Genomic DNA, 14105 nt, shown 5'->3' with positions numbered 1-14105 from the left:
ACCTCTTTCCCATTAACAGATATGGGTTGGACAGCGCCCTGACTTCCAGCACCCGCAGTCGAGGGAGGTTACTGCAGTATGTGAGGAAATTTCCCAGATGGCCTTGGGAGCTTATGTCACGGCTAAGGGACTGAGCTGTGAGCCAGAACGTCACTTGGTTCAAAGTTTTCTGCAGAGTCCAAGTATTAGGCAAGCCATTCTTTTTCCTTGGCCCACAGCTGAAATGTAGGAGAAATCATACTGTCCTACCCTACAGGGCTGTTGGGAGGATTAGAGTAAATGCATCTGAAAAACCTGGGGAAAACCCTAAAACACTACATGACACCAAGTGCTATTATATGCAGTATCCAACAGGGCACTAACGTAAATTACGATGTGCTTGCATAAGCTACTCTAGTGCAATGCCAGTAGTTTTAGCTGGTGCACCAATTTCCCTGGGAAATTTGAAGCGCAAATTAAAGAAATTCTGATCCCCAAGTAGCCAGTATCTTGTGGGAGTTTTGGCAAGTCATGTGCTTTAAAAAAAGAAAGAAAGAAAAATTCAACACCATTTTAATGGTGTTTCCTCCTTGAGGCAACAGTCTATTAAACGTCATGCTGTTGATGTTTTGCTGAGAAGCCTTCCCCAACCTGGTGCCCCAAGGTGTATTGGACTACAACTCCCACCATTCCCAGCCATTATAGCTGCTGGCTGGGGATGATGGTAGTTGTAGCCCAACACTTCTTGGGAGCACTTGGTTGGAGAAGGCTGCCTGAGCCTAGATGTGGATTTTGCCTTATTCTTTCTGCTTCCTGCAAAGAAGGATCTCTTAGAGCACAGTCAGAATGGTGGCTTTGCCTGGCTTTTCTTCTCAGCAGTATTCAGCAGAGGGAATTATATCTTGGTTTGAGTAGTGAATGTTGGTCAACAGCTGTCGCTGTTCTAAATGAGCCTCTGGGGTATAAATAGAGATAAAAGGAGACAGAGGTGTCACATCTCTCTGGAGAGGAAAAAATGCACACTAAACAACCCCTTAATTTCTTGTGCTCCGAAGGGGATGGAACACACCCTCCCTAGACACCAGGAGGCAGGTGGTGTAAGTGCCCTTCTTAAAGTAAGTGCAGAGGGCTGCACTTACACAGAGTGTTTTTGGATAAGCAACAGAATGGTGGCCATTATGACTAATCCAAGTAAGTGCCGTATATGGACGGCTCTTGGTTTTCCAAGAGTGGTCCCTGCTACTGAAGACTTTGCTCCCTCTGGTGGTTGACTACTTTTAGTTCTGTCAAAGTGGAGCTTTTTGAGTTTTGTGCCAAAAAATCCATATTTTCTGAGTAGAGTAATAATACTTAACATTTGTATAGCGCACTTTCAAGTGTTCAAAGTGCTTCAAATGCTTATCTAGTTGTAGTCCTTACAGTAACCCTATAAGGTAAGTCAGTGTTATTATCCCCTATATTTCAGATGTGGGGGCAGAGGCTGAGAGGGAGTGGCTTGCCTAAGGTGAGCTCATGGCAGAAGCGAGTTTCAAATTTGGGAATTGCTGATTCGTAGCTCAGTCTCTTAAGCCGCTACACTTTTGTCTTCTGCATTCCAGGTTTTTTTAGAATTTGGAATATTTTTGGCAAGGGTGTGGGATGACTCTGCGGAAGACGAAAGGAGGATGCTGACATGGTTCTTCTGTACTCATAAGGACTACACATCTTGAAACCGAGATTTCTCAGTTTGGCAAAAGAGCTGGTTCTTTGCTTGACAGACTTGTGAATGTGTCGAATATGAATAACTCCCGGAGCTGTTAGCAAGTGCATTGCTTCCTGGTATGCCCAAACCCTGGGCTCACCCTCTCTTTGCTCTTGGCTTCCAGGTTTTAATTGAGGACACAGATCAGTTGTGGCACAATCACTGCATTCGCGATTTCAAGAAGGAGAAGCCAGAGGAGTTTGAGTCGTGGAGGGAGATGTACTTACGGCTGCATGACGCCCGAGAGCAGCGGCTGCTCATGCTGACCCAAAACATCAGATCAGCTCATGCCAATAAACCCAAAGGTAGAGCGGTGGACAGTCAGGCTGGGCCTTGGGACCAAACAAGATGGTCAGACGCTAGCAATTTGTTTCTGACTCTGAAAGGCAGCAGGGATTAGAAGTGGTGATGTTTTTTTATAGCCCTGTGCCTTTATTTGTAGCTTGACAGACAGAAGTTTGTTTGTTAGTTTATTTATTTATTTCATTTCTATACCACCCAATAGCTGAAGCTCTCTGGGTGGTTCACAAAAATTAAAACCAAGGAGCACACAATAAAACAGTTTAGTATCTACCCTGGAAATAACGTGAAGAAAACCACTTCACCCAATTAATTTCTGCAGGTCAGGCTGATGTTTAAAGGCACAGCAGCAGGACAAATAAAGCTGCCAGAGCTTATGAGGGTAGCATGGGGTTTCAGCCATAGCCAGCCATGACTCTGAAGGGGCTGCATGCTAACATGGGTGAAATTCAGATGATCTTGACTCAGTTCTAGCAAAGAGGAATCTGCGCTGTAGCCCTTTTGACAGCTGCCTTTAGGGTTGCTGAGTGACCAGAGGAAACTGGCCTGCTCGTGTGCCTTTAAAACAAGAAACTTTTCATGGTGTGGAACAAAACATTGCCCGCCAATGTCTGCAGATCTCGCTGCTGCAAAGTGAACAGCTACAACGGCCCATTGAAAAGTCGGAAACACTATCTAGCTCTATCACAGGGGTGCACAGCTATGTGGGGCATGGGTTGTGCACCTCTGCTCTGCTAGGCAGGACTGCCAGCCTCCATCTGGGATAGGGCTTGCAGTTCCCTTAAGAGCTCTGAGGAAGGCAGATGTTCCAAAGGGGCAGGGATGGGGGAGAATGTTGTCTGCTGAAGCTCTCTTGAGTTTGGTGCTTTCATAGTGATGGTAGCCAAGTCCTACGTGTAAGGTGGCACCCATCCTACAAGGCTGGGGCCTGATGATCTCAGGCAGGGCAGGAAAAACCCCTGCCTGAAGCCCTGGACATCTGCTACTCGTCAGTGTGGAAAGTTCTGAGTGAGATGGGCCAGTGGCCTGATCCGATATCAGGCAGCTTCTGGTGTTCCTGCGATGCATATCAAGGTGCTTTTGGTACCGAAATGTCCTGTGTGTGGCTCACATGCTGTTGGAGGAAACAGGCGATTGCAGGGATTGTTCTGGCATTTCCTGTGGGAAAAGGGCAGGGGAGAAGGCCATCTTCCTCAGAGAAGTTGTAGCATATGCCTGTCCTCGCCCACTGGTGGCTTGGAGCCTTGAGGGGAGGCTGTCTGGGGCTTCCTTGCAAAACACTCTCGGGCTAACCCGAGTTTCTTCATTTGCTCACCTTTTAGGCAGAGTAGCCAAGATGGCTTTTGTCAATTCAGCCGCCAAGCCACCCCGGGATGTGCGAAGAAGGCAAGAGAAATTTGGAACCGGAGGAGCTGTGGTCCCGGAAAAGATCAAGTGAGTCTTGAACAGCATCGTCACTCTGTTTTGGTTTTTTGCTGGGGAGGTTCCGGGAGCAAATTGCCGAGGGAGGGAATAACATAGGTTGTGCTCCCCACCCTATCCCACCCCACATGCCCAGATTTTCTGAACAAGCTTCCTGGTGGGTGAAGTGTGCTCCTGTATGGCTGTGTCTCCAGTGCGGGAGGTGCTGCACAGGCGAATTCCCCGCTCACATCTTCTGTAAAGGCACACAGGCTGGACTGGCCCATCGGCCAAGGGTTGCCCTCCCCAGCCCTACTGGATCAAGCTCAAAGCCTGGGGGTGTTCCTGGACCCAGCGTTGTCACTAGAGGCATAGTGGCTCGGAGTACCTTTTCTCGGCTCAGGGTTGCAGCCCTGCCCCCCAGAAGGAATCAACCTGCGTAGACAGAAATTGCTCTCTCTGCTCTGGTGACCTCCTGTTTGGGCTGCATTATATATGGGGCTGCCTTATGTAATGGTCTGGAAGCTTCAGTGAGTCCAAAACAGGGCAGAAAGACTGCTGCGTGGGACTGGCCGATTTGGTCACACCAGTACCCTGCCATCTGCACTGGGTCCCAGTCAGTTTGTGCTGGCTTTAACCTTGGGACATAGAATCATAGAATAGCAGGTTTGGAAGGGGCCATCAAGTCCAACCCCCTGCTCAATGCAGGAATCCAAGTCAGAGCATCCCCGACAGAGCATCCCCAACATGGAGTGCCTCTTCTCATATCTGCTTACCTGTACCCTAAGGTCTTAGGCTGAGCAAGCTGATTTTGACCCTTTTGGCTCTCCATAGCAGCTCCGGATGCCATTTTGTTTTGGGGGGGTTCTAGGTTTTTTATTCTCTCTCCGTCTCCCCCCCCTTGTTTCTGGCACCCATGGGGGTGGGGGAAGTCCAGGGGTAAAATGGCCCCCAGACCTCCCAAAGATGCCCACCCCTGTTGTACACTGAGCAGAGAACTATGGTTATTGGGTGATTTAAAAATATAGTTAATAAATAATAAACTCCTCACAGGATTCCTCCGCTCTTATTCTTCCCTGCCTCCCTTCATCATGGCAAGTACAGGTAAATCTCAAGCTTCGTCAAACAACTTGAAAACCTTTACAGAACTGAGTTTTAATAGTGATGCTATAATGTTTTCTCTTTCATTCCCCTTTACCGGCTGGGAATTGTGGGAGTTGCAGTCCAACACATCTGGAAGGCGCCAGGTTGGGAAAGGCTACACTGCACATTCCTTGGGTGCACACAGAGCAATTCCCAGCCAGTCATGTGTCTCTTTCTCTCTCTCTCTTCCTCCCTCCCTCCCTCCCTCCCTCCCCTTAGGATAAAACCAGTGTACTTCACACCCGCAAAAAGCAGCACGGTTCATGCAGAAGAGGAGCAGTCCTACGACGGGCCCAGCACTAGCAGCGGCCACTCGGGTCCATCCTTGGGCAGTGCCTCCTCTGTTAGTTACGACCCCAGGAAGCCCCCTGTGAAGAGTAAGTGAGGCAGAGGCGTGAGCCCCACTTTTCCCCAATGATGACCCCCGGCTCGAAGCCACAGCTGCCGGCAACATTGTAGCATGGCAAGGGGCGATGCTGAAGTGATGCCAAAGCGTAGTGATAAAGGGATGGGGGAAAATATTAGTTGCCCTAGCTGTGGCTTTTAGGCTGCCTTCTGGGAAGCTGAGTGGGTTTTCTTGGAAGCCAACTCTGTATTTTCCTCAATGAAAAGGTGAGCAGTGGTTGGCAATGTTCCCTGAGGGGCGGCTTGCCCACCACTGCTGAACTTCCTTTGTAGCACACAGCCGCAGAAGGGTGCCTGGGGAATACATTCAGTTTGCGCTTGTGATTGTGAGGCCTAACTGGCTCAGCTGATGTCCTGTGTGAATCCTCAGTGTGTGCTGAGTGTGTGCTCGAGTGTGTGTGGAGACCTGAATTCAAATCACAGTGCCACCATGGACTCCCTAAGGCAGCCTTTGCCAACTTGGTGCCCTCCGGATGTGTTGGTCTATGATTTCTAGCATCCGCCAGCCAGCATGGCTGGCTGGGGGGAGTTGTAGACTAACACATCCGAAGGGCAGCAGGTTGGCGAAAGCTGCCCTAAGGCAAAATTTTAGCACGTGACTGCAGTTCCCCGGTTTGGAGTAACTTCAGAGGTGTTTGCTCTCGTAGACATTGGATGCTTGTTTCTTTTTAGATTGTAGTTTGGCCTTTTTAAAGGGAAAGGTGGTAGGAGTTGATGTTTCCCTGGTCTGATACAGGGTGTGAGAGAGAGGTGAGGGGCTAGTTGCAAGCCCGCTGTGAAGAGAGGTTATGTACTAGGACGGTGTGGGCATGTTTGATGCTTGACGGGGTGGGTGGGACCTCACACACTGAGGGAGTGTGTGTTTTGCTGAGATTATGTCTAATCCCTCAAAAATAGTTTAAGTAGTTTACTATTCTAATGAGAGTAGTGTCTTACTGAAGGACCTTTTACTTTTATACAGTAACTTGCCTTCAACCTTTGCAATAGGAATCTTATTTATATCTATAACTCAAAGTCGGGAGTTGGGTGGTCTTCCCTTTTTGACTGCCTTCCCATTGACCGATTCTCGTGGAACACACTACGTTGGAAAGCTCTTGACACTCAGATTCCACGAATATCCACAGTTTTCACTACTATTCAAATTCTGGAGTTCATTTCTATCCATAAAGCTTCTTTTTTTTTTTTTTTAAGAATTAGGCTACCTTCTATAAAGGTACTATACAGTTTCATTTTTAATATCAAAATGTCAGGTATAATTAAATAAACATAATTAATTGCGAATTGGAGCAAAATGAAATATGAACACACAAAAAAGTCTCTGCACACCTTTATAAACACAGGTGCAGGCCAAAGTACATGATACACCAGTAACGTACGGCCTGTAAGCAAATCACGAAGGGATTAAGAGACACCGACACTTCGAATGTTTCAGTAAACGCAGTTACTTAAACCTTTCCTTAGATTTGATTTTTCTCCACACACTGTGTTTGCGGGGAACCAATTATCTCGCTGGGAATTATTGCAGTGAGGATAATTGCTAATGGAGTTTATAAAGAACCTTGCATTTCCAAGTATTCCACTGAATTCTGTGCCAGGAAAAGCTGGGATCTGCAACCTGTATGCATCATGCAGACTGAGTGAAGCTGCATTATTTCCCTTTGTTTGTATAATTCTGGATCGTTTAGCCTTACGGAGAGGCAAGGGCACTGTAGCTGCACCTCCAACCATTTTAACTCTTGTTCAGCCCCTCTCTGGCTTCTGATATTTCAGCAGGTATTGATCACATATTTTCAGGCAGCCATAGGGGCTAGAACCTTAGCCGTGTTGTTTTCAAATGAATGCTGAGCTGCTTGGGGAGTTGAATTCTGCATTGGCCACCATCTGTGCTTTTTCTGCACTGCTCTGGAGTTGCAGCGTATGCACAGCCCTGATCATTACTGGGGATGTTTTTGTTTTGTTTCTCAAACCCTCCCAATTGCTCTCTCCACTCAGGCCTGAAGAGGCAGCGCTGTGGCACACACTTCAGTTGGGGCTCTTTACATTTGGTGACTAGAATATTATGGCACTTTATGTGCTGCCTCTTGCAGCCTTTGACGAGGGTGGGGGTGGGGGAAGTAATGCGGCAGTCAGGAGGAGGGAGGCAGTGTCATCACGTGCCTGCTTGCCAGGAGGAGGAAGCTGCTACCTGCTCTGTATGAGCAAGTGAATTGCACCCTTAGTTACTAATTAAAACTAATTTCAGGTTTGGCAGAGGCCTTGGGGGCTCATGAGGAGCCAACACAATATGTGCCAAGTGAAAGAAGTCCCCAGCCCCTAAGCAACTAAATGCCTTGCCAGATCTCTCTGATGGCTAAGTAGAAATAGCCCATTTGGGGAGATTTTCCCTATAACCATGGGGATCAGAAGCTTTATCTCTCAAATGTAATTCCTGAGTTCATTCCACAGGCACTAGCCACAATCTGCTTGTTCTGCCGCGTGTTCGTGACACAAGATGGGCTGATGTTTCCATTTTTTCTCTCTGTTTCAGAAATTGCACCAATGATGGCGAAGACTATTAAAGCATTCAAAAACAGATTTTCTCGGAGATAAAGGCACCCATGAGTGAGCAAGCAGGGAATTCGCCTCCTCTTTGACGGAAGCAGTGCTTGGGGAAAATGGGGAGGGGTTAGGGGTGGCCAAGGATCCTCTAAACTCAAGACCAACAGCACAGTATTGTTCAAAGCAGCCCTCCAGTTCCTTCCTCTGCTCCCACAAACCTGGTCTGTCTGCCCAGCGTTTTAAAAATGTGAAGTCTTGGCTCTTGCTGAGATGAGAAGGTCCACAGACTGTAACTCTTTCTTCAGCCCCTTTCTCTCTCTCTGTCTCTGAACTCCAGAATGGAAAGTAATATACATCCTTCCTCTACCTGCAGTGTTCTTTCCTCAGGCCCCATGTAAGGATCCAGATCCCTCCTATTGTCAAGTTTGGAGGACTCTCTCTTTGCAGATACTGTTACAAAGAAAGGCCTCTGCTATGACTCTGGCTGCTGCTTTTCAAGCCCCGTTTGGAATCCCAGAAACCAAGATCACACCAGAGGCTTGCCAACCCCCTGTTGGGTCATTCCTGGAGCATCACTTTCTTTGTTCTTAAATCCCAGTTTTCAAACTTTCCTCCTCCTCCTCAAAACTTTTATGCCAGATACTTGTTGATTTGCCTTTCTACATATGGACACCAGGAGTTTTGGCAGGAAACCTCCCAGTTTCTCCCTTCCATTCATTTGGCCAAAACAACCATTTACAAACATCTCCCACTTCTCCTTTTTAAACTCATAGGAAAAACAGCACAGAATTTGAGGGGAGGGAGTGAACGCTCAGGAGAAACGGGAAGTGTAACTTTGCACAAATCTAAATTTTAAGCACTCACCTGAGCTTTAAATTAATCTCTGCGACTGAAAGCTACATTTTTTAAAATGAATAGCAATGGTTTCAAGTTTTTGGGACCCCCATCCCACTTCAATTAAAAACAAAAGAACTTAGTTTTTTGGCTTCAATCCCACTTTCAGTTTTGGTCAGAAAGTATTTTCTGATTTCTAAAACAACAACAACTGGCACTTTAATTCCTCAGCTCCCTGTGAAGAACTTCAGGGGAGACGTGAATCAGTTTTCCATTCTGTTTTAGTTTTTACGTCGAGCCCCTTGATGGGAAGATGATGAAACCTAGGAGTTTTGGATGGCACCTGCTTTTGGAAGAAGCTCCAGGCAAAAGATGCAGGATTCTGGTTGTCTGGGAGCATCATCTTCTGCAATTGAATTGAAGTTTGGAGCAGGTTTTCACCACAGAAGAGGCCAAGGGACGGCACGCTGGGAGTTGCCCTGTCTTGGCCACTGGAGGAGAGTTTGAGGGAACTATGTTTCTTGGGTACTGCTTGTTTTAGCGCTGGAGGGGACCCTGGGCTAAAAATACTATTTATCTTGATGGTGATGTGGGGGGTGTGGCTGTGGGTATGTGGGGGAAAGGACAGAACTGGTTTTGGGAGGCGTGATGGTGTGTTTTTCTTGGTGCCAAGGCTGAATGACTTAGGAGGGCTTATGAAGGAGCCTGACCTTTTCCAGAGATCGTGGAGAGGGGAAAGGAATTCTCCCAAGTGGCTTTTCAATACCACTCTTGCAAACTCTAGCCATTGGTAGTAGTGGCAGCAGCTGGAAAGGACCTGCTAACTTTTAAAAACAGATAATAATTCCTCAGTACGTGGGGCTGGAGGGGACCTTGAAGTGTGTGCCATGCAGGGCGTGAAAACCCTCTTGATGTTCTCTGATCTAATAAACAATGTCCCTTGAAGTTCCAACTTTTTTATATACATATAAGGATTTTAATGATGATGGTGTTTGAAAATGGGGCTCTTGGTCTCTCTCACGCTGTTTGAAGCTGATAATAAAGTCCCCAGAAGCTTTAATGACATCGTGTAGCATTTCAAGGTGTGTTGTGATGTTGGATTTAAAAAAAAATCATGCTCCTTTTGCTTTTGCTGTATTTAATTTTGCTGTATTGATTTAGTTAATTATATAGATAATCTTCTGCCAACTGTTGTACTTCGTGTATTTTCTCCCTTTATAATTGGGATAGGTGGCCGGGGGAGGGGGAGAAATGGACGGATTCTCAACCACTGAAGAAAAAGAGCGTTGGGTGTATCCACAGGATTCCGTCATGCTAAATATGGTTACCTAGCGTGACTCTGCAAAATATCCCTCTGCTAGCCACAAATAGAAAGGGAATATTGGCCAGTTACCCCAGTCAAGGAAACATCTGAGGAATTCCATACCTGAAACGGCCACCTGGCTGTAGCCCCTCCCACCTGGTCTTGTGATGTCATTGTTCTGCACCAGCCTTGGGGTGGGTTGGAGAAGGCTCTGTAGCACTGTCATTTTGCAACACAGTGACATCACAGTTGGGTGGCTAAAGCAGCCGCGAGGCGGGAACAATGTGACCACAATCTTGCTTGCCTGAGAGGCATCTGGGTGGGCTTGTTCCAGGAGAGCGTTAGGTTGCCCCTTAATTTATTGCTGTTGCCATATTGGTTGAGATTAATGCCTGGGGGTTGCCCACTGCTTTGTTGGTACTGCTATCAGCTATATTCTGCCACGGAACTCGGTTGTTTTATATGAGAATTCCTCCCTCTGTCAGTATTTTTTTTTACTCGTCTGGTGGGTTTTTCCAATGAAAGTTACAGTGCAAATACTGTGACTTCTAACTTCATGATACTGGAATACATTTTCTCAATGGGAAAAGGGGATCCAATGGGGAGGAGGGGAAGACACCTGCATGTCACTCGTCCATCTCTAGTTTGGAGGGAGATTTTCTTTCTTCCTCAGCCAGATGCTAAACTGATCGGCTTGAAAGCATTTCTCAGCCTGCTTTTTAATAGATGGGCGACAAACGGAATCATTTGTGGAGTAAAATGACTCTTCCGATTCTCCTTTGGGCTTCCCATAGATTTTGAAATGGGTGCAATTTTCAGTACTACACTACATGCAAACAAACCAAATGGAGGTGCCCTCCCCCACTTTTTTCTTTTTGCATACCACGAGGAAAAGGTAATGCTGAATTGTCTGTCTTTTGGTCCCCTTCAATTGTAAATAACAATTTTCTATTTTACTTTCTTTTCTTTTCTTTTTGTGGTAACTATATGGAGATGAATATTTTAACTAGATAAGTTATATGAAAGGAAGAAAATTGTGTCTCAATAAAAGCCAAACACTGGACTTTGCCTCTGTGTGTTCCTTGTGTGTGTCTCTTTAACTCTTGATTTCCAAAATGACTAGTTTTTTGGAGGGTACATTTATATATTCGCCTTCCTCTTAAGGTGGTAATTCCCAGACTGTCCAGTGGGCCGTGTTTACGTGTCACAAAAGAATGAGTGATGGGACTTGGTGGAATGTATAATTCAAGGATTCTATGAGCTCAAAGTCCCAATTCACAGAGGGAGGTTTCCTGGTGTGTGTCCAAATAAGCCACTGTTCTGGCCCAGCCTCCTCCTCCTCCTAGGGCATTTCTACACCAGCCTAAAATCCTGCATTTAAAACAGGGCTTTCTGCTTCCACTTTAAATACAGGATCATGACAGACTCCCTTTACATGCGTCCCCTCCCCCCAATCTGAGTCTTCCATTATCTTTCATTGATCTCGCTCCTCTTTTGCCGCTTTTAATCTGGAGGAAACTGAAGCGGAACAAAACGGGGTAATTTGATAGTTCATTATCCACGATCTATTTAGGAGATGCACGGCAGGATCACGGCATCATGTAAAGAACCTGCAAACTTCCGTGAAGGAGCAATCTCAATCGCAGGATAAAAGCTCTGTGTGATGAAGCCCCTAGTCAGTTTTGCTTGGGGCATATGCAATTTTGCCATGTCTCTCTCTGCCTTGGGCACGACTCCATGATCCCATCATGATGCAGCAGAATTACTTGAGAGAAGACTGCTTGTTGTGTATCTGTGTTAGTCATTCTCAGTGCTGATTCCAGGTGGGGTGGGGGGCTTGGACAAGATGCTTTGAGCTTGATCTCTCCTCGCATCTGTTTGCCCCACACACACTCAAACAGCAGCCCAATCCAACTGCTCCCAGTCTCTCTTTACCCCCCAACTGCAGTTTGTATGTTCCCATTATTTCCAGTTACCCAGCCCCCAAATACAGATGGCAGATGCTGGTGGGCCTGATATGAAATGGGACCCTGGTGTATGGAGCTTTAATCCTTCATCCCCTGCTGTACTCTGATCCAGATCGGCCTCCCTGTACCTGCAATTTGCATGGTGAAAATGGTGCCATTGAAACTTAATGGGCACCTCTTTCCGCAATATACACTGCAGGTGCTCCAGTCCACTTCAAGACCTCGGGGGGGGGGGGGAGCTGAAGTGTGAAAGCCGTCTCTGCCAGGGTTCTGATCCAGATTAGTTCCCCAGCTTCTGCAATTTGCTGCTTTCGTATGCTGGCTGGACAAGAAGAGAAACATCTTGTCCAGCCAGCATGGAACCTGAGGAGGAGGGGCGGGCCAAGGAAGAACGGCCTGCAGGCTGGATAGGAATCCTCTGAAGGCCACATCTGGCCTGCAGGTTGGAGGATACCCTATCCCTGCTCTACAAGGTGGTATAGAATCAGGTCTGTTGCAACACTTCAGCCACCCTGAATCATGCAGCACATTCAGGGGAATGTCCTCTAGGCGATGTGGTGCTCTCCTGTACAGGTCGGTGTATGGTTTGGGGTAGCCCAAAGCTTATTGTTGGGTGTACATAACCAATTCCTTCTTTTCTAAGTACTGTGGCTCTAATTGGTACTGGGGTGCCATGCTGAACGTGCCCTGTGCTGAAGGAAAGCTTTGGGCCAGATGCAATTCAAACCCATTACACAGGATACTCTGCTGGAGGTGTGCGTTTATCATTTGGGGTGGCCCCAGACTTATTCTAGGGTTCATACCTTCATTGCTTTATTTGTAATTGGAGAGCATTATTGTTTATCCTGAAAGGACAGTCCCCCAATCAGGAGATATGATATGGGATAGTAGTCCAACGCTTGTTTTGGGGGGTAGGGGGCATATCAACTTTACATCCTCATTTTAGTTTAGTGACTAAACTAAACTAAAGTTTGAAACTCTGTTTCAAACTTTTGCACAAATAAGGAACTGGGAACTAATAACCAACTTCAGCATTATAAATGGCTGATATAATCATATGGTCCTCAAAGGCATATGACTGCATGGATCCTTCTTTTTAGCAAATCTTTAAATACTCCATAGTTCCTGTTCTCATGAAGGGTGGGGGCAAGATGAGGAAGGAGCAAAGAGGTTATCCTTTCTGTTTCTTTGCAGAGGAGGAAGCTTCTCTGTGTCGCCTTGTCCCAGATTGCTTCATGCAGCTTTTGAGGCACCTTCTGCAACCTGGTGCTCTCCAGGTGTGTTGGACTACAACTCCCATCACCCCCAGCCAGCTTGGCCACTCCACCCCTCATGGCTGGGGATGGTAGGAGTTGTTGCAACAGACCAGCACAATCTTGGACCATGCTATTACTGCTGTTGAGGACACTATTATGAGAGTAAGGTGTTCAGGGGGTGGGAATGATACAGCATGCTTTTGTCCATCATAAGGAGGGCTATTTCCTCTCTGGCAAGCAGAGCAGAAGAGTTGCTATGCCTACATACATGGCTTCTCCATGACCTCCATGTATTCCTATACAGACAAAGTACAAAAGATAGTTTGGGAGCCAGGATTCAGCTCCAGAACCCGTGAAACAAGTCATGACATCACAAGCTTGGGTGCTTTGGAAATAATTGTAGTAATATTTTATATTTTTAATCAAATTTGCCAGCTGCACAAACCTTTTCCCGACACTGTAACACTAGTTCTACAGCATTTCTACTTCCCAAGCCTAAACCCTGACAATTCAGCCAACCAGCTGAGCAGATAAGATGCAGGAAAGATTGCAATCCTATCTTTGCCCTGTTTTGTAAAAATATGACAGATTGCACTATCTGGTATGTCAATATATTTTGGTGTGCTGATGGCCATGCATCAAAGTGGAATAACTACATTGGCTAAATTGCTGTGATTCCCTCATCTCTCCAGCCTTCCCCATCCTGGTGAATTCTGCACCCCCAAAACTGCAGATTATGAGAGGGAATAACTCTCTGCCTAGGACAGCTGTCCCAAACCTGGCAACCTCCAGGTGTGTTGGACTGCAACTTCCATCATTCCCATTGGTCATGCTGACTAGGAATGATGGGACTTGCTGGAGAAGGCTACTCAGCTGTGTGTTGATGAACCTGGCTCTGGCCCAGCTTTTTTCTTTTCTGCTAGAAATCATAGAATCATGGAATAGTGGGGTTGGAAGGGGCCTACAAGGCCATCGAGTCCAACCCCCTGCTCAATGCAGGAATCCAAGTCAGAGCATCCCTGACAGATGGCTGTCCAGCCTCGTCTTGAACGCCTCCAGTGTGGGAGAGTCCACTAGAACTGAAAAGAAACTCCTGGGTCTTGCAGAAGCAGAAATCCTACCACCAATTATGATGGAAAGAATGCCAGTGACAGAACTGCATCACTGTATGTGTGGGGATTGTTGAGGGAGGGGGTTATCCAGTTAAATCTCCTCTTTGTGAGATCCCAATCTAATCC

The 14105-nt window shown here is 46.7% G+C and overlaps 1 protein-coding gene across 3 annotated transcripts in view; it reads left to right on the top strand.

The window, feature by feature from the left end:
• Positions 1 to 10712, top strand: part of ELOA (elongin A) — a 34894-nt gene extending 24182 nt beyond the window's left edge. The window contains exons 8-12 of one of the 3 annotated variants that reach the window (XM_084815949.1): positions 1845 to 2025; positions 3343 to 3454; positions 4784 to 4941; positions 7497 to 7570; positions 8627 to 10706. In XM_084815949.1, the coding sequence (XP_084672075.1) occupies positions 1845 to 2025; positions 3343 to 3454; positions 4784 to 4941; positions 7497 to 7558 (513 nt within the window). In that variant the 3' untranslated portion in view covers positions 7559 to 7570; positions 8627 to 10706. Of the gene's footprint in view, positions 1 to 1844; positions 2026 to 3342; positions 3455 to 4783; positions 4942 to 7496 lie in introns of all 3 variants that reach the window. The other 2 variants (XM_084815948.1, XM_084815951.1) reach the window with 2 other exon arrangements.
• The last annotated feature ends 3393 nt before the right edge of the window (positions 10713 to 14105 follow it).

This window comes from Heloderma suspectum, chromosome 10 (assembly GCF_057233095.1).
Source record: "Heloderma suspectum isolate Gila_16-S chromosome 10, 16-S_ref, whole genome shotgun sequence".
In the NCBI taxonomy this organism is placed as follows: Eukaryota; Metazoa; Chordata; class Lepidosauria; order Squamata; family Helodermatidae; genus Heloderma; species Heloderma suspectum.
The sequence above is the reverse complement of the archived record's forward strand: the minus strand, read 5'-3'. Positions and strand labels throughout refer to the sequence as shown.